We start from the raw sequence: 19430 nt of genomic DNA, 5'->3' as shown, positions 1-19430 counted from the left end.
TTGCTTGATTAATGTAGTAATACGCTATATTGAGGGTTTTGCATTATGTATTTGCTTTATTAATTATAGGCCTTAACTTAGCGGAGGTCTTGGCCTAGTTGCCCGGCCTCATGTCAAGCTGCATTTCCTAGGAGTTTAGTAAAATTTCTGCTTAGAGAATTAAATTGTGATTTTCCACTGTGCTGACCTGATGTGCTTGTAGCTAAAAGTCTTTCTCATGAGAACTGCTTGCTAGAAGGTGCTGTACTAGCAAATGTTACATTGTTAATGTAATGTGTGTAAGATTTGGCTTTCCCAGGAGAGTACAATAAAGACACTGACTGGAGTATAAGCTGCAACAATATTGTTGCCTGATGAGCCGGATGATGAGAACAGTATGGAAGGATCTAATCATCGACATCTGAACCGTGTATTAGTAACATTTGTAGACTTGAAGTTTTAGTTTTATTGGACAACTTGTGAGCATGCGATCCTTTGGCTAATAGGGACTTGGGAAGTAGTTTTAGGGAATCTCACTCAGCTGGACTGCACTGAGAGAAGACAACGCATTTGCCCATTTCCTGTCTCGCCGAAAGGCCATTATTTTTCTTGAGCGGCTTGAGAAGAGACGTGCTTAACTTTAATGCTTAAAAGACATTACCTTTTCGGAACTTTGATGCTAAATACTGATGCCTTGCTGACCAGACTGATGTCCTGAAGACAAAGACTTTCACAGTTTGCTGATCCAAATTGAGGATAGGTATATTGACTATGATGTTCTTTGCTATGTCTCCTTGCTTTTGTTTCTAGGTACCAACCACTATTTTGATAGAGCCATAGTTAAATGTTTTTCCAAGTTTTTGTTGACTAAATTGTTTTGCATGAAGCCCAACATGCTATTCTAATCTGGTGTGTGTTAGTCAGGGAACTCACTAATGAAATTCAGTATATGTTATGTTATGTTATGTTATGTTATGTTAACTGAACTTATAAAGCGCATGACTACCCGAAGGCCTCGCAGCGCTAAAGGACAAAACAAGAGCTATAAGGAGGGGACGGCTAGGTCTAAAAAAGCCAGGTTTTGATTGCCTTTTGGAAATTAAGTTCATGGCTAGTTAGTCGGATACTGAGGGGAAGGGAGTTCCACAGTTTGGCCCCCAGGTATGCCATCGTAGCAACGCCCCATCTGGCTTTTTTAATTTTGGGTAGTATAGCCAATGCTGTTGATGCAGACCTGAGGTCTCTGGCGGGCTTATAAAAAGTGGCCAACGTAAGATGGGGATCTAACCAGATTCCCAACCTTTCAATATGCGTCTTGGGAGGAGGCAAATCCCCCAAAGGGAAAGGAGGTAGGGAATTATTACCTGGATCTGGGTGGTGGCCTAAAACCATTATTTCTGTTTTGTTCCCATTTAGTTGGAGCATACTACTTGTCATCCATCCTGATATTGCCTGTAAACATGAGGACAATGAGGATCCTTATGACCCTCCATTCATGGAAAATGAGACCACTAACTGAGTATCATCTGCATAGGAGACCAGTGAAAGTCCAAAGGATTCCACCAGCTCCGCCAGGGGGGCCATATATATATTAAATAGCGTTGGGCTAAGCGAAGAGCCCTGTGGCACCCCATTCAATGGCACCCCATTGAACCTATCGGAAAAGTAAGATCGGTCCAGAACCTGGAATGTTCTTTCCTCAAGAAACAAGGTAAGCCAACTGAGTGCTAAGCCCTTGATTCCAATCTCCTTCATCCTTTGGGCAAGCAGATGATGATCTACTGTGTCGAAAGCAGCACTCAAGTCAAGAAGTATAACAGCTGTCATGTGGCCCTGATCCATCTGCTTTCTTGCTCCTTCCATGAGAGCTATTAGTGCTGATTCGGTACTGTGGAGGGGCCTGAACCCCATCTGAGTGGGATGGAGGATATTATTATAATTATCTTCCAAGAACTGGATAGTTTGGAGTTGATGTATTTATCCAATATTTTAGACATTGCAGGAAGTAGTGATATGGGCCTATAGTTTTTATGCTCCGTTGCATCCAGGTTAGATTTCTTCAACAGAGGCTTAACTATGGCATGTTTCTAATGTCCAGGGACTAATCCTCTGGCAAGATAGTAGTTCAGCAGCTCAGTCAGAGCAGGGACAATAACCAGAGCCCCAAGAGCTAGTACGGAAGTTGTATGGAGTAACCTGTGATGTCTTTTCTTTGCTGAATCTAAATGTATGTAATATCATTGCACAGTTGTTCTTGCTGTTAATTTGCACTGTAACTTTAGAATGTGCAGTACCTCAAGCTTTGATTAGATTGCAAGTTTTTTACGACTTTGGTCAGCCAGTGTTGTTTTTGTTTGTTTATCATTTGATTTTGAGATTATCTTACGTTACATTAGCATTGTTAATATAGGGAAATAAATATTCTAACTTTTTACATAAAGGTGTGGTTATTCATGACTACAAGGTCATGGGGTGTGACAGTTACTGACTCCAATTGATTATTAATACTATTGATAGTCATTGGTTATTGTTGTTGATGATTAATCACTGATTATTGATTTGCATGTATGGGATATAAGGTGGGAACATCTTAAGCGCAATCAAAAGGTTCATCAGCCTATTTGCGTCCCCCTGTAAGTTTACTTATTAAGGTCAGACGCGCTAACAAGTTTAAAGTATTTTGCAGTGACTGTTGACTGGAAAGTGAATTTAGGGGCATATTTACATGCCCCTAGCACCACCGGAGCGTCCTCTTTTGTAATGCTGCAATGGCGCTGTGTACTATGCCATATTTACAAGGCAGCGCTAAGCCACACTTTGTGGCTTAACGCTGCCTTGTAAATATGGGCCCTTCCAACACAGTTTTCTGTGGCCGAGAGGTGGGCAATGGGTGTTGCTCTGGATGTTCCACCGCAACACCCATAGCTTTTGACACTGTCCCAGATTTACAATGAATTGTAAATCTGAGGCACCGCCAAAAACTAACACCACCCCAGGGGTGGCGTTAGCATGGCACAGCGAGGAGAAATACTTTTATTTCTCCTAATTGTTGCTTTTTCCATGTGTGCTGCATTCTGCAGCACACATAGAAAGAGTAAAATTACATGAATGATTGTTTATGTCCAGAAAGGCATCCCTTCCTGCACATAAAAAAAAATTCCTTACATGCAGACACCCTTGCACTATAATGGCACTGGCAGCTAAATTAAGTTTCCGCGATAGGGGAAACACAGGAGTGCACCGTATTTTTGTAAATACGACGCATGCCTCTGTTTCAGAACTGACGCAGTGTGAAGCTCCCGATTTTGGCACAGTGTTGCGCCAGCTCCTTGTAAATCTGGCCCTTAGTTTCCGAGAGAAAAATTTCTTAAGCTTTTCCTTAGGTACTATTCACAGTATCTGCAGTGGAAGTATACCCTGAACTATTACCTTTCACATTGTGTTTACAGTCACACTAACAATCCTGGGACTGCTGCTTCTAGTGCCTCATTGTTGCACTGCATGTCCGGAAGGATGATGTATTTGAACAATTTTGTTGTGTTGACCCGCCTCGCAGATGTTTAACAATACAGATTTTCAATTCAGTATCTTTAAGAACCCACAGTTTAACAACGGGAAAGTGGTTGGCACACTGATATGTCGCTGTCACTTTGATTCAGCTGACATGGTTTTGTACCTGGCATCTTACAAGAGGAGAGACTCAATTGCTTAATTAACAACACAATTTTCATCTCAGTATCTATAACTGCTGCTGGAGTAGTGGACTTGGTATCAGAACCCTTACAAGTTAATATGAACAAATCTGAAACATTGGTATTTAGACAACAATTGCATAAAAGGACCAAATTCAGTGGTGTTAGTAAGTATTGCTATTTGGGGACCGATCTAGAAAGGACACTATCAAGTAGTTAGGCCACAACATTTGCAAAAATGTGGGTGAATTTGTGGCTGCTGTTGTCCAAGCTCTAGAGCTACAAATCAAGGATGAACTGGAATCGTTTTTAGGGTCACGCGCAAGCACTCTGACCTTTTGTAAATTCTCTCTGGGCTTTTAACCATGCTCTTGCTATTCATTCTTTGTTGTGCTTGTTTTAAATGCTACATTTTTATTGGTGCATTTTGTGAAATGTCGCTCCTTTTGTGATGAGCTCGCTCCCAAGTGATTTCCCTAAGTGAACATTTCATTTTTGTTGGCCATCACACTACATCACTCTTCCTCCTGTTACAGCATGTGATAGTCCCTCCTCCGGTTTCGGTTTGTCTTTCATCCCAGCCACGATCCTTTCTCGGATGAGAGCCAATAACTCTCACGCTCTCTCTTATGGCGGCCATGGTGCTTTGAATTGACTCGCTTACGTCAACTGTTTTACTTTTCATTTTCCTTTTATGTGGCAAGAACAGTCCAGTTATGAATTTACAACGTTAATATCTCTAACCCGAGCAAGCGTGAGACCCATTGCATTGCAAATGCTTGTTATACAAGAGATGGATCACTGTTAAGTGTGTGAGCAACTATGCTAGCCAAAATGGTAACGCATAGTTGAGGTACTCTTTCTTGCTCAACAGTTTCCAGATTCTCTAGGAATCTGGCATTGGGCAATTTCTACATCTTCAGTTTCAAATTAATTGATTTGCTGTGATATCTTCTGGCAGAAAGAATGCAGACCGCTAGTAGCCTGTAGAGTCAAGCTACTCCCAGTGGCAGTCAACGAGACCTACATGAACTCACATGTGCACAAAATGTGCATACCATTTAATGATTATTAGTTAACTGACTTTATTATAGTCACTTCTTACATCTCACATGACACAGTTTAGGTCATAACAGTGTAACAATATTTCATGCCAGGAAAGAAGCATGTGCAATCTTTATTCCAGATCGGAAGGAGTAAACTGCTTATTGTGGGGTAAAGGAGGCCAGGATTCGAAACTGTGGAAAGTCAGGACATTAGGTTATATTCTGCACTTCCAAAGCCTCAGACAAATTGAACATAATAGTTAGCTGTATGGTCATGCTCACCATCAACAAGGCTCAGTGTTTTATTCCTGGGGTGTCTTTGTACTGCGCCTTTGCTTAAAGCCAGATTGGAGAGGGGAAACAAATTGGTGTTGCTTGAAATGGCCCAGTATTTTTTCAGTTAGTTCCTTTATAATAATGTGGCTAATACAGGCAGGTAGTGATGAAAAAATAGTTACTGAATGTATTTGCTTCTAGGTTGACTTGCCACATTTACCCCAGTAGAAAGAGAATTTCCCTAATAATATTGCATATTAATACTTTCATTGGAAGGGATACCTTTGGTATTAGACAACCTAATACTTAACCATTGGCTGAAATAGAGGGTCTGGGTCTAGGTTCAGAAAAAAATTCCAGAAAGACGAAATGAAGACCAGAGTCGTACCTCTGTTGAGGAAATTTAAATCCAAGCAGGAGGGAGAGCTCCATAGGAGTTACTGATGAAGACACTGCAAAATGATTGCACTGCCTGAACGGGATGTCTATTGCGATGGGCGCTATGCCTGGTATTAGCAGGACCACAGGCAAAGCAAATGTTCAGATAGGTACTCTGGAGGCCAACGGAGATTGATCACACTCCTACGGGGATGAGTATTCTTTTTTTATTTTTTTTATTTTTAACATTTTTCACCTATCACATCATTAGGTAGTTCCCATGTACCTTGCAGTCTTGCCATGGCGGTCTGCAGAGACACATTGCCCTCCACTGCACTTCTGCATGTAGTCAGATTGAGTAATCACGTTGTGTATGTGGGGTATGAAGTAAATGACCAATATAGATCACCTTTGTTTAGCTGCTTAGCATAGTTGATAATCCATGCTGGAATGGCCTGCACATATTCCAACAGCGCTTCCAATGCGATTCCCCTGTGGTCAGTTCTGTAACTTAAGCTATCGCTCCAACTACTGCCCCCAGTATACCTGCACGTATCATACAAAATGTTTATAATCACCTGAGAAGGCCCTAATCTGTTGCATTTGAAATTACCTTTAGGGTCCAAACTAGTTAAGCTTGCTGGAGTATTGGTACGTAGGGTGCAGATTTCTAAAGTGTATTAACATGTGTCTGTGATTTGGGATGAGCTTTCTTTTTTAAAGAAAACATGAGACAAGTGACAATTCTGACAGCTGGGCCACCAATTCAATAGTAGAAGGGGAAAGAAGAGTTCAGATCAAAAAAGCCCACTCTAGAAAGGAAAATGCAGTGGACTGGTAACTAAAAGATTTCTCCTGTCAGACAGGCCTAAACCAACCGCACTGCTAGACAACACAGCTGAAATGACCATTTCGCTAGAACCTTTTGGTCACCAGTCAGACCAGTAAATACATTGAGGTTGAGATTCCAGAGGGTCACGTAAATGCATCTGTTCTAATATTTATTAGTCCTGTTCAAATAGAAGGAGACAAAAAACACCAATAAAACAACATTTTATTCTTAATTTTTCAAAGAGTTTATATGTAGTATTAGCTGTGGATGACTGTCTTCTGCAAGACACAGTTGAAGCACCGAAAGGCGCATTTGCATATGAAACATTCTCTCTAGTAGCGCCTAATAAATGTGCTAGTGTTTAAAGCCCTGCTGAAAGCATGGGTGGGAAGAGCCCTGAGAGACAAAGGCTGGGAACTGATCCTGGCTCACTAACATAAAACCTCTAGGAGCACCAACTTTAAATATATGCAATGTATCTACATCCATGCTACTTACCTTACACCCTCACAGGTTAAACGTCATTCGAAGAACAGGCAATAAAAGATGTCCCGGATGTAAAACAATAGATGCAGATTTTACTCACATGACGTGGAGCTGCACAAAGCTGCTGACTTTCTGGCAGCAGGTAAGTGTTTAATTAGAGAAAGTTCTAGGCAGGGCACACCACTTTATGGCAGAGATATGTTTGTTGGGTCCGTGTACTCGTCCACACACAATGAGAATGAATTCCAAATTCCTGGATTTAGCTTTGTTTATGACCAGGTGAGCCATAGCAATTTATTGGAGGTCACCTGAAGACCTCCCGATGTCGATGGAAGGAGGAAGTCAAGAAACAGGCACTGGTAGAGGCCGTTGCCTTGCACAATGAAAAGCGCGATGGATTACATAAATACCCCACAGCTGACTTCCAAGCGGAGCCCTTGGATTCTTTTGAAGAGACCACTATTCAGAATGGGTTGGTGCCCACTGAGGGAAATAGACGACCTACAATGCACCAATGTATAACTATTGGGAAACTCACATTGGTGCCTCTAGTCATACATGAGTGCAAGTTTGTGTTGATTATTGGACCTACTCTGAAGACTGAACTGTAAAAGACTCGGCTACTAGATTATATACATCTTAACAGCCATACTATATATAATACCATGTAAGATGCCGCGCAAATTCTCTCGAGATAAATCTTGTGTTCCAAAATATAAAGCAGTACTAGTGGTTTCTTTAGCCAAGTATAACGTAAGATTTACAGCACTTTCCGTTCGGAGGGTCACAGTTCGCATACACCTATGCCGCAGGAGTATAATTACTAACCGGGGGCATTTGCTTCAAGAACTTCGGAAAGACGCAAGAGCAAGGTACTCCTGCATAGGTGCAGGAAAGCAAACTGGACTCAAAGAAAAAGTTTGCAGGCTGGGCTATGTAAATTATTTTAGGACTGGGTAAGAGATCATCATCAATCGCTAATTACATTGTATTACACTGGGACCTGCCTTTGAAGAGAACTGAAGTATTGCTTTTATGAAGTATTAAACGTACAGATGACTTGTTTGAATGTTTTTAATAAAATGCAGCATTACTCATACAACCCCGGAAAGAATTTCCCTTCTCTCTGCTTCTGCGACGCCCCTCCATTCTCAATGACATCCTCTCATTCTGAAGCGAGGCATAGAATACAACATATCCCCTTTCCAAACATTTGAAACATATGATCATTTCATAAAATATAAATGAATTAACTAATATTTATAGAGTGCGGCAACTGCCCTGAACAGTCGACCCAGCTCTACATAATAAGTTAAATTATCTGTCAATTACTCATGATGTTCTAGAAGAACAAGCTAAGATAACATCACAGGGGAAAAAAAGAAATACAATATTAATCCATCACACCCTTCAAAACTACGATACACAGGTTCACATTTGGAGCACCAGTTAGTTGGAAACAGTGCTCTACAATTCATACTAACCACACTTGAACACCAAACCTTGTAGGTCTCTCCTTGACTTGCACAATAGCTATCTTCTTTACACTTCTTGTCTCTGCCAGATTTAAACCCTCAAATTAGCTTTTCCAGCTGACTGCATTTTGTAACATTCCTTGAATTCCATTTGCCCACTCACATATCAACTTTGAAGAGAATTCAGCTTCTCAATGATCGCACTCTTGTCAAGACCTTTCCAATCCACTCTCACAATCCAAGCAGGCATGAAAGTTGTTCAGGTTACCCTTCACTTAGACAAGAAGAATGGAATATCCCCTGTGAACGAATTGTGTGTGGTTCTAGAACCCTCCAATAGATTTCTGACTTCAAATTTCCACTCTGGACCTTTGCACATGGCTAAATGACCACTCTCCTTAAGAACACAGTTGAAACTTTGACTTTGGCCATTAATGACATCGTCAAATTATTTATACCTTCCTTGTTAAGGGAAAATTGACTACTCTTCTCTATAAGTGGCAGTCCATTGTCTGAAATCATAATTTCTCAAAAACCTTCACTGCTCTCTTTGCAAAAAACATTCACCTTTACTGCCTTAGTCTATTTCACAAATGCCACTTCAAGCCATTTGAAAAAGTAATCCACAAATACCACAGCACATTTGACTTCCATACCTGATCGCCCATAAGGACCACATATGTTGATCAATACTTTTTCTCAAGCTCTTTTAAAAAACCCAACTGACACAATGAGCCCTTCCATGGCCACGGGTGATTTGTCACTGCTTGTGCAAACAACACAATGCCTAAAAAACCTTTTGATCTCCAGTTACATCCAGGGCCACTAGAAGACCGTATGGGCCCCTTTTTTCATGGTGGTCATTCCACTAGGTCCTTTATGTAGTAAATCCAAAAGCCTAAGGTGAAATTCGGTAGGACCTACCAATCTCTGACCACACTGACTTGAAATCACTAAATTCTGACACATCATTTACATTAGGATTTTTTATTTGGGGCAAAAATTCCACCAACAATTGCAAGGCAATTCTTACTGCTAATGCTGGTTTCCACTCCTTTTTGCAAAAGGCACCCCCCAAAAATTGCTCAGTTTCAGCAACAAGCCAACCATTTTCCTCATTACATGTGTCAACATTCAATTGCAGTTGAGATAAACAGCCTGCATTCACATTTTTGTCCTAGTGCATACTTGACACTGTCATCGATATAGCCACTTGGCTATAGATGGCATGGCTTTCCCTGCTCCTTTCGTTGTGAATGAGTCCACCAATTGTTTGTAGTCTGTGCCTATTTCCCCAAACACAAGTTCTGAAGTGTGGTACATCCCACCAGCATGCTAACGCATTGAATATGTGCTCTCTGCTCCTTTCAGTGTACGCAATGGAAGTGCTACTAGCCTCTCACATCCTACACTCACTTGCATCAAAATGGCCCTCAACCCATATGTACTTGCATGTGCATCTACAATGCTTTTGTCCCAAGAATCAAATGTCTTAAGTATTTCTACTTTGACAATACTCTCCTTTACTGCTTCAAACGTCCTATGACATTCATCCGTCCACAAAAAACGTATCTTTTTTTCATCAAAGACCTCCAAACCTAAACACAATCTGTGAAATAGTTAATAAACAGCATACTATTCTGAGAGCCCAAGAAAAGAATGCAATTGCTCTCTGTTTGCATGGATAGCGCCATCTCAATAGCATCAAGCATTTTTCAATTTCGGTTTCACTCTCCTGCACGATAATGTGTGTCGTAAATACTCTATCTTGCTAACTCAGAATAAGCAATAACAATGCTTATTGTCAAACCTGAACACTCCAGTATAGGTCTTCATCATGCTCCTTGAACCATACATCAACCTGAACAAATAAGACACATGATATACCCCTCAATACCTCTTGCATCACATGCTGAAACACAGCTGACGATGATGCAAACTCCTAAGGCCTAAGCATGAACTGAAAATTTCCTTCTGGTGTTAAAAATGGTGTCAGCTGTTTTCATTCTGAATGCAGAATCTTTGGATATGAATTAGAAAGATCAAGTGACAAAATTTGTATGGCTCCAATTAAACTCATTAGCATCTTATTAATATGAGGAGAGGGTGGCAATCAAACCAAATGCTCTCATTAAGTTGGTAAGATCAATGCACATTTGTAACTTTCCATTAGCTTTATTTTGCCATGCTGAAGGACTATGCCACTGAGACAATTCTGTTGACTAACTTTACTTGTACACACGTTGTCTAGTTCCTCTTTCAACTGACCATGTAGTGTAAAAGGAACTATTCTCAGTTTTTGCTCCTTTAGGCAACACCTCTCTTGAACACAAGGCAACGTTCAAATTTCTTTAAACATCCTAGTTTTTCTTTAAATAGTTTGGAGTATTTTCTCTTCCACCTCCTCACTTCATCTTTTTCTGTGAGCAGCACTTGATTAGGATGGTTATGGTCAAGTATCATTCCCAGTGCACACTGATCTCTCCAAACAAACAGGCTTTTGCCCTTCTGCATCACATACACCTTTCCACCCATTCTTCTCCCTTTATTTGTCAGATCTGCAAACAAATGTTTCATCATGTGTAATGTGACTCCAAATACATGTATAAAAATGTAAAACACAATATGAAACATGTAAAACATTTCAGAAATGTGGCAACATGTTAAAAATGAATTAAGTCTAAAATAAATATTAGTATAAATGTATGTAATTATTTAATATATACTGAAAAATATATGTGTGTGTTAAAATGACGTTAAAAATATGAATTTAAAACATTTTTAAAAATTTAAAAACAACTGTTAAACAATTTCAAATAAAAGATGAACTTCCCTAATATACAATGCTATCTAATACAATTTGCATTTTTTGCAAAAAAAGTTATTTACTTAACTTTATAGAAATGTTTGGCTTTCAGATGAAATATAGATAATTTAAAATTGCAAAATATACAATTGATAAACTTTGAAAACAAATATAAGATAAAAGACTGTCTGACGTCTTTTTTTTATAAAACATTGTAAATAGTAATATTATTGTTGACAAACATTCAGCAAATTTTTATTATGGTTCTAATCACCAGCAATACCAATAAAACAATACCAAGTATTTCTACTGCATACAAATACAAGTAAAATAAAACATTTCAGAATAAAATTATAAAATTAAATATTCACACTCCAACATGAATAATTTTTAAGAGTGTTAGACACTAAAGGGTGATATTAACTATTGCCAATACAATTTAAACCAATTTGGGGAAGTTGTTGGACACTAAAGGGTTGACATTCACTATTCCCACTCCAATCCAGCCACACTGGGGGAAGGTGTTGGACACTAAAGGGGTGGCATTTACTATTCCTACTCCAATCATCACCAATTTAGGAACAAAGTTGGACACTAAAGGGGTGATATTTACTGTTCCCACTCCAATCTAAACTAATTTGGGGAAGGTGTTGGGCACTGAAGGGTGACATTTACTATTCCCACTCCAATCCAAAGCAATTTGGGGAAGGCATTGGACACTAAAGGGGTATAATTACTATTCCCTCTTCAATCTACACCAATTTGAGGAAGGTGTTGTACACTAAACAGGTGACATTTACTTTTCCCACTCTAATGTATACCAATTTGGGCAAGGCGTTAAACACTAAAGGGGTAACATTTACTATTCTCACTACATTCCAATTTTATTGGAGGAAGGGGATGGACACTAAAAGGGTGACATTTACAGTTCCCAGTCCAATCAATACCAATTTGGCAAGGTGACGCTGGAGCTACAGAAACAGTGCTTCATTGATACACTCTGGCTAGTTAATCGTAGACCACTCTAAAACGCCATGTCTTCAGAAGTTTCCTAAATTTAGAATAACAGGAAGCAGACCTGATGTCAGAAGGGAGGGTATTCCAGATACAGAGGGCAAGTATAGAAAAACTGGAAACATTAAGACTAACAGATTTAAGAAGCTTTAGCACCACATTAGCATCATTTTGTTATGCTAATGTGGCATGAGGCTTCAAAAATCGCCACACCAGATTTACAAAGTGGTGCAATGCAGGCATTTACCATTAAAATATATCTTTATTAAATGAACATTAAAATGTATTTTAAATATTAATAAAACAAAATACATTAAAACATTCAAAATTATGAATTCTGCATATCTTTCAGACCATTCTTAGTAGAGGCAGGACCAGCAAGCAAAAAAGGGAGACTGCAAGGGGGCCGGCGCCTGGATATAGACGGTCTGACCTCCAGCACCATCAACACTGTGGTCAACCACCGAATTTATTACAATCACGCAGTCGCTTTGGCGGTCCCTTCATGGCAGTCAGGATCACAGCGGTTCACGTTCAGCAATGTAACAGACAAGTGCACATTGGATGAATTAAAAAACAACACAGCTGACAACAGTGGCACAGTGGGCACACCTGCAAATAACACTAAAAAAAACCACACCCATTCACAGACCACAATCTTTTGCATTTCCACTGCAAAACACATGAGCCAAAGCACCTTTATTTCTGTCAAATACATAGATTAGGTATCCCTTTTTTTCACCATCCCATAGAACACCCTGCACACCCTCGTCCATTCACACCCTATTGCATTTCCCCTGTTAAGTAAGTCCATGTAACCCGTATTTTCTTTCTGGAAGGCATATCATGACTCATTGACTTTTTTCTCACCATGTCACGTTCGACAATTGCCAGTTTTTCAGAAGATGAATTGAGTCATGGTTGATGAAATCATAAGGTTAGAGCCATATTAGAAATGGGGTCTTTGGTTGACAGTCAGGTTACCCCCTGTTCAAAAAAGGACCCTCACTCTAGTCAGGGTAAAAAAGAATCACCCTCAGCTAACCCCTGTTTTCCCCCTTGGTAGCTTGGCAGAGCAGTAGGCTTAACTTCAGAGTGCTAAGTGTAAAGTATTTGTACCAACACACACAGTAATTTAATGAATACACTACAAAATGACACAACACCAGTTTAGAAAAAGACAATATTTATCTAAACAAAACAAGACCAAAGCGACAAACATCCACAATACACAAGTCAAGTTATTAATTAAAAAGCAAAAAGAGTCTTTATGTAGTTTAAAACACACACTAAAATGTACCTTGGGTGTGTCAAAAATAACCCCGCACTGGGGAGTGTGCATCAAAAAGGGCGTGCGATGCGTCGATTTCACTCAAGAGCAAGACCTTGTCTCGTTTCTCCTTTCGTCGGCTAAGGACGCATCGTTTCTTCTCTCCACAGGAGATCGGTGCGTAGATCCAGTCAACACTCTCAGGTCCGGGCAGGCCTTGTGTTGTTTTTACACACCAAGCGGTACTTGCTGCGGAAATACAGCCGCACGATGATCCGAAAACCACGCAGCGGGGGTTGCGATCTCCCAGACGCCGTCATCGATGCTGTGTGTCGTTTCTCCAGCTCCGTGCATTGATTCTTCGGTCGCGTTTCTGGCGAGCGTCGATTTTCAGCCGCGGAGCCGGTGGCGCATCGTTTCTTCAGCTGCAGATCGGATTTGTGTCGATCTTTTTCCCGCACAGCACTCTGTGCGTGGATTTCCTCCTCTTAGGCTGCCAGCTTCTTCTTTCAGGGTCCCAGGAACAGGATGGGCACCACAGGGCAAAGTAGGAGTCTCTCCAGAGATGCCAGGTGCTGGCAGAGAGAAGTCTTTGCTGTCTCTGAGACTTCAAACAACAGGAAGCAAGCTCTAAATCAAGCCCTTAGAGATCTTCACAAGATAGAAGGCACACAAAGTCCAGTCTTTGCCCTCTTACCTTGGCAGAAGCAGCAACTACAGGATAGCTCCACAAAGCACAGTCATAGGCAGGGAAGCTCTTCTTCCTCAGATCTTCAGCTCTTCTCCATGCAGAGGTTCCTCTTGGTTTCCAGAAGTGTTCTAAAGTCTGTGGTTTTGGGTGCCCTTCTTATACCCAATTTCTCCTTTGAAGTAGGACTACTTCAAAGTAAAGTCTCTTGTGAATGTGAAATCCTGCCTTGCCCAGGCCAGGCCCCAGACACTCACCAGGGGGTTGGAGACTGCATTGTGTGAGGACAGGCACAGCCCTTTCAGGTGTAAGTGACCACTCCTCCTCTCCCTCCTAGCACAGATGGCTCATCAGGATATGCAGGCTACACCCCAGCTCCCTTGTGTCACTGTCTAGTGTGAGGTGCAACCAGCCCAACTGTCAAACTGACCCAGACAGGGAATCCACAAACAGGCAGAGTCACAGAAATGGTACAAGCAAGAAAATGCTCACTTTTGAAAAGTGGCATTTTCAAACACACAATCTTAAAATCAACTTTACTAAAAGATGTATTTTTAAATTGTGAGCTCAGAGACCCCATACTCCACATGTCCATTTGCTCCCAAAGGGAATCTACACTTTAATCAGATTTAAAGGTAGCCCTCAGGTTAACCTATGAGAGGGACAGGCCTTGCAACAGTGAAAAACAAATTTAGCAATATTTCACTGTCAGGACATATAAAACACATTACTATATGTCCTACCTTAACCATACACTGCACCCTGCCCTTGGGGCGACCTAGTAAGAATGTAAGAAAAGGGAAGGGTACACTTGCCTAGTCGAAGTTACAGTCAAAAACTGCACACACACAGACACTGCAGTGGCAGGTCTGAGACATCATTACAGAGCTACTTATGTGGGCCCACTAGTAACATTTGATTTACAGGCCCTGGCACCTCTAGTGCACCTTAATAGAGACTTACTAGTGAATCAAATATGCCAATCATGGATAAGCCAATTAAATACACATTTTGTACAGGAGCACTTGCACTTTAGCATTGGTTAGCCGTGGTAAAGTGCCCAGAGTAACAAAAACAGCAAAATCAGAGTCCAGCACACATCAACAACCTGGGAAACAGAAGCAAAAAGTTAAGGGAGACCACGCCAAGGATGAAAAGTCTAACAAGCCACAATTGTTTGGAGAACAAGTCCAGCTGACTCCTCTCAGTCTTAAAATGGAAAGGATCATTGACAGAGTGAATGCTGTAGGGACCACCCTGTGCACAAGGGAGGACATTAGGAAGAGGAGGAATGACCTCAGGGACAAGGTCAGTTCCCTGGTCTTTAGGTAGCTGCAGGTTGGATTACTGTTAGCTGGCATCAGATCTGGCTCCAACTGACGCACACGTCCAATATTGTTTGCCTATTCAGATGGTATAACTGTATGATATGGCATTTATCCATGCTCTGAAGGTCTCTCAGTGGGTAGTAGACAGCAGGTTGTCACATCCTCCCTCTCCCAGGGTATCTATGTGTGGCAAGACATGATTTGTAACATTAGTCAGTAGGGCCCCAGCAACAGATATGCCAACAATATCACGTGACAAAGCACTTCTGGCCGGAGAGACAAGACCCACAGTACACATCCCAACTGGCAAGTACACAAGGGTCACTTTGATGCCCATGGTTGTCCACGCGTGTCCACAACATGGATTCGGGCAATACCCAACTATCTGCTACACAATTGCCCCTCGAAGTGTGACTGCATTTTCCGACCACCAAAAACTACAGTCGGCGGTGGTGGCCCATGCGGCAACGTCATCTGCCATCTGAGCCCTGCAACACCCTACAGTGGTGGTTGCGTAGTAGGGCGTACATAACAAGACAGGATGAGGATGTTTGTGATGATCCTACACATATATTGTTTATGTAACACAGTTTACACAGCCATATACAGTATTTTCAACTGCCAAAATGGGGACTGTCTGACCTACTCCACTGGACATTATGAACCGCTCGCGACCGCCAACGTAAGTCGTCTGGTGGTAGGCGGTTCCAAACATGGTGGACACAGCCATAGGGTAATGTTGGTGCCTGTGGCCCAATGTTTGTGTCCGTCAAGGGTGAAGACCGCCTACCTGCTGTACGTGATTGCCTTGTTTTGTAAATTCACTCACTTGACTCATGGCACTGCTGGCAGCAACACCTCCACTACTTGAGCTGCTGTGTGCCACCTCTGGGAGCAATCATGCAACATTCAGCAGATGATAGGGCCCCTGCCTTCTCTCCAGAGGAGCTGGAGAGGCTTGTAAATGAGGTCTTTCCCCTGTATAGACAGCTCTATGGCTCAACAGAGGAGCAAGTCAGTACCTCATGTGCACAATTGACTCTGTTCAACATCATCCTTTCCCTCCTCACAGGCTACAATTTGGCCCTTTGTGCCTGTTGCTGCAGTGTGTGGCATCAATGGGATGTATATGGTGCAGGTATTGGTGACCAGTACTATATGTTGTGTTCATTAACATTGTGATGTGTTATGTGTTTTGGGGTCCTAGATCCTCCTAATGTTGGATGCGCATAACTAAGCAAGGGCATTTTACTGCCATCCATTGACATTTCTTTCTTTATGATGGTTGTAAATGTTAGACAAATTATGTGCATGACTGCATGAGCTGTATATGCACCTTGTCTGAGTCGTTTGAGGATCTTGTAAGCAATGTTTATAGCGCCAAATATCTTCCAAACCACATCTGGCCTTGCACAACTGTTGTCTGGAAGGCATATCATGACTCACTCTGTCCTTCAGGTATCCACACATGCCACAAGCCACATTGCTGATGGCCACATGATGTACTGTCATGTAGGTTATGTATGCTCAGCCTGCAGAGACTAGAGCCTGGCAAATGTATCTCCCAGGATGATACTTAGGGCCAGATATACGAAAATGCATTTTTTGCATTTCTTAAATAGCGACTTCATAGAAATCAATATTTCAGAAATGCAAAATGCTATGCACAAAGATACTGATTTCCCAATAGCAATTCCTACAAAGTCAAAATCACTATTAAGAAATTGGTATTAAGAAAGCCCATTGCATTTGAGTCAATGGTCCTGTTTTGAATTTCCTAAATAGTGATTTCCTATTAAGAAATTGCTATTTAAGAAATGAAAAACAGGGATTGCAATGGGAAAAAGGCCCTGCTTGATGCACCCCAAAAATAGGGGTGCATCTGTGGAGCACACATATGCCTAAGGGGCATGTGTGTGCTCTATTGCAATAAAACAAAGCGTCATGGGGTGCTTTTTTAAATTGCATCTGGTTACCACTGACTTCAAGTTAAGGATAATGCATCCCTAAAATGCGCAAATCACATTTTGGAAATGTATGGTACATCAGAATAGGAAATGCAAATAGGAAATCCCTATTTGCATTTCCTATTCTGGGAATCCCAAGTTGCAGTTCCTACAGGGTAGAAATCACAATTTGCGATTCCTTAAAGGGCTTTGTGTATGATAAAAGCTCCGTTTGCATTTCTTAACGACCCACAATACCAATTCGGACTGTTAAGGAATTGAAACAACCTTCGTACATCTGGCCCATAGTCCAAGCTGTAGGAGAGTCACTGTGGCTATGCAACTTTGGCACTGTGCCCACTCCCTGTATACCAGTAGATCCTGTCATGTGGCCAATATGAAGCTTTAGTGACAAAACTTGCTCTAAATGCCCCAGGCCATTGACTAGATTAGGAATGGGTACTGAGGTACATCCCTGAACTAGTCCATATGTGCATTTGTCATAATTGCCAATGTGTGTCTTTGACTCATGACAGGTCCATTACTACCACAGCTCTGTTGTCACCTTCACATAAGTCATAATTGTTATGTACAGGCTTATTACACAAATGACAGACCCATAGTGCAGACAGTGTGTAGATACCTGGAAGGCCATGACATGTGTCTCAGTAGCTTGGTCAAATATCAGAAATTAAACAGTGCATACATTTGTATGCTGGATGCCATCTCTGTACTTTAGACACATATGTCCAAATGAGTGTTCTGTGGTACAGGTACATACCACAGAACCTCCCCCCCCAGAGGTGGCATGAGTCTGTATTTGGTACACCACTTATCTACACATGCACAGGGAAGACACTTTCTATACTCTCCATGCCAGCCCCTTCATTTTCACTCAAGTGAGAGGGTGGAGTCTGTACTATGGAAGTTGCCTGTAGGGACTATGGTGGTCATTACAACCCTGGTGGATGGTGTTAAAGCTGTGGTAAGACCGCCTACAGGCCGGCGGTAAAAAAAATGAAACTACGACCGTGGCGGAAACCGCCAACAAAGACAGCCACTTTAACACTCCGACCGCCACGGCGGTACAAACAAACAGCTTGGCGGTCACCGCCAACAGACAGACAGAGGACAACGTACCGCCCACAGTATCACAACCTACCAATCCGCCACCTTTTCCGGGGCGGATTCACCGCGGACAAAAACACAGCGGAAACAGGACTTCGAATGGAAACGCTCATCTCTACACACCCCACGAGGAATCCGGACGCCATGGAACCAGAGCTGCAGTCCTGCCTGCCCTTATCTTCTTGCTCCTCTACCAGGAGCACGAACGCCGGCTGCGAAGACCACAGTGAGTACTGCACCCACGACACAGGGGAGGGGGGGGGAGGGAAATAACAGGGACACACACACGCAACACGCGAAACCCCCACCCTCAACCACCACAACACACACACTAATACAGCAGGATACATTACAATTACACCCCCCAAACCCCCCCCCGGAAGAATGCAAAGACCAAAGGAAATGAGTGGAACCATTGTACTATATTAAAATCCAGTAAGCAAAAATATACATATATACACTATAAACAAAATATACACCAAGAATAGTAGTCCAGGTAGTGCTCCATTGAAGTCCGTGGAACATTGGGCCCACACGGTATGGGCGAGGCCCACACAAGATCCCCGACCATGACGGAGAGAACACTGCAGGGGCATCAGATACCAATAAAACAGGCACCTCAGGGGGAGGGAAAGGGGGGGGGCACCTCAGCCGGTTGAATGCACGACGCCAAATCCACGAGGGGGCCACATGCCCACTGTTCAATCCTGGGGAGTGCAAAGCCACAGTCTCTCAAGTCTCTACAGTGGGTGGGTTGCCCACTGTTCCATCCTGGGGAGTGCAAAGCCACAGTCTCACAAGTCTCTACAGTGGGTGGGTTGCCCACTGTTCCATCCTGGTGAGTGCAAAGCCACAGTCTCTCAAGTCTCTACAGTGGGTGGGTTGCCCGCTGTTCCATCCTGGGGAGTACAAAGCTACAGTCTCTCAAGTGGATAACAGTCTCCACTGGTTCTGGAGGGGGCCTTGTGCCCAGAGTGCTTCATCCTGCCAAGGACTGAGGTAGTAGATGTCAATCTCCACTGGTTCTCGAGGGGGCCTTGTACCCAGAGTGCTTCATCCTGCTCATGGTGGCCTCAGTAGCATCAG

The 19430-nt window shown here is 42.2% G+C and overlaps 1 protein-coding gene across 1 annotated transcript in view; it reads right to left on the bottom strand.

Moving 5' to 3' along the window:
• Window positions 1-19430, bottom strand: part of LOC138247032 (vomeronasal type-2 receptor 26-like) — a 150402-nt gene that overhangs the window by 13175 nt on the left and 117797 nt on the right. The window contains exon 2 of the mRNA XM_069201781.1: window positions 5781-5917. Within this exon, the coding sequence (XP_069057882.1) occupies window positions 5781-5917 (137 nt within the window). The remainder of the gene's footprint in view (window positions 1-5780; window positions 5918-19430) is intronic.

This window comes from Pleurodeles waltl, chromosome 7, assembly GCF_031143425.1.
Source record: "Pleurodeles waltl isolate 20211129_DDA chromosome 7, aPleWal1.hap1.20221129, whole genome shotgun sequence".
Lineage (NCBI taxonomy): Eukaryota > Metazoa > Chordata > Amphibia > Caudata > Salamandridae > Pleurodeles > Pleurodeles waltl.
The sequence above is the reverse complement of the archived record's forward strand: the minus strand, read 5'-3'. Positions and strand labels throughout refer to the sequence as shown.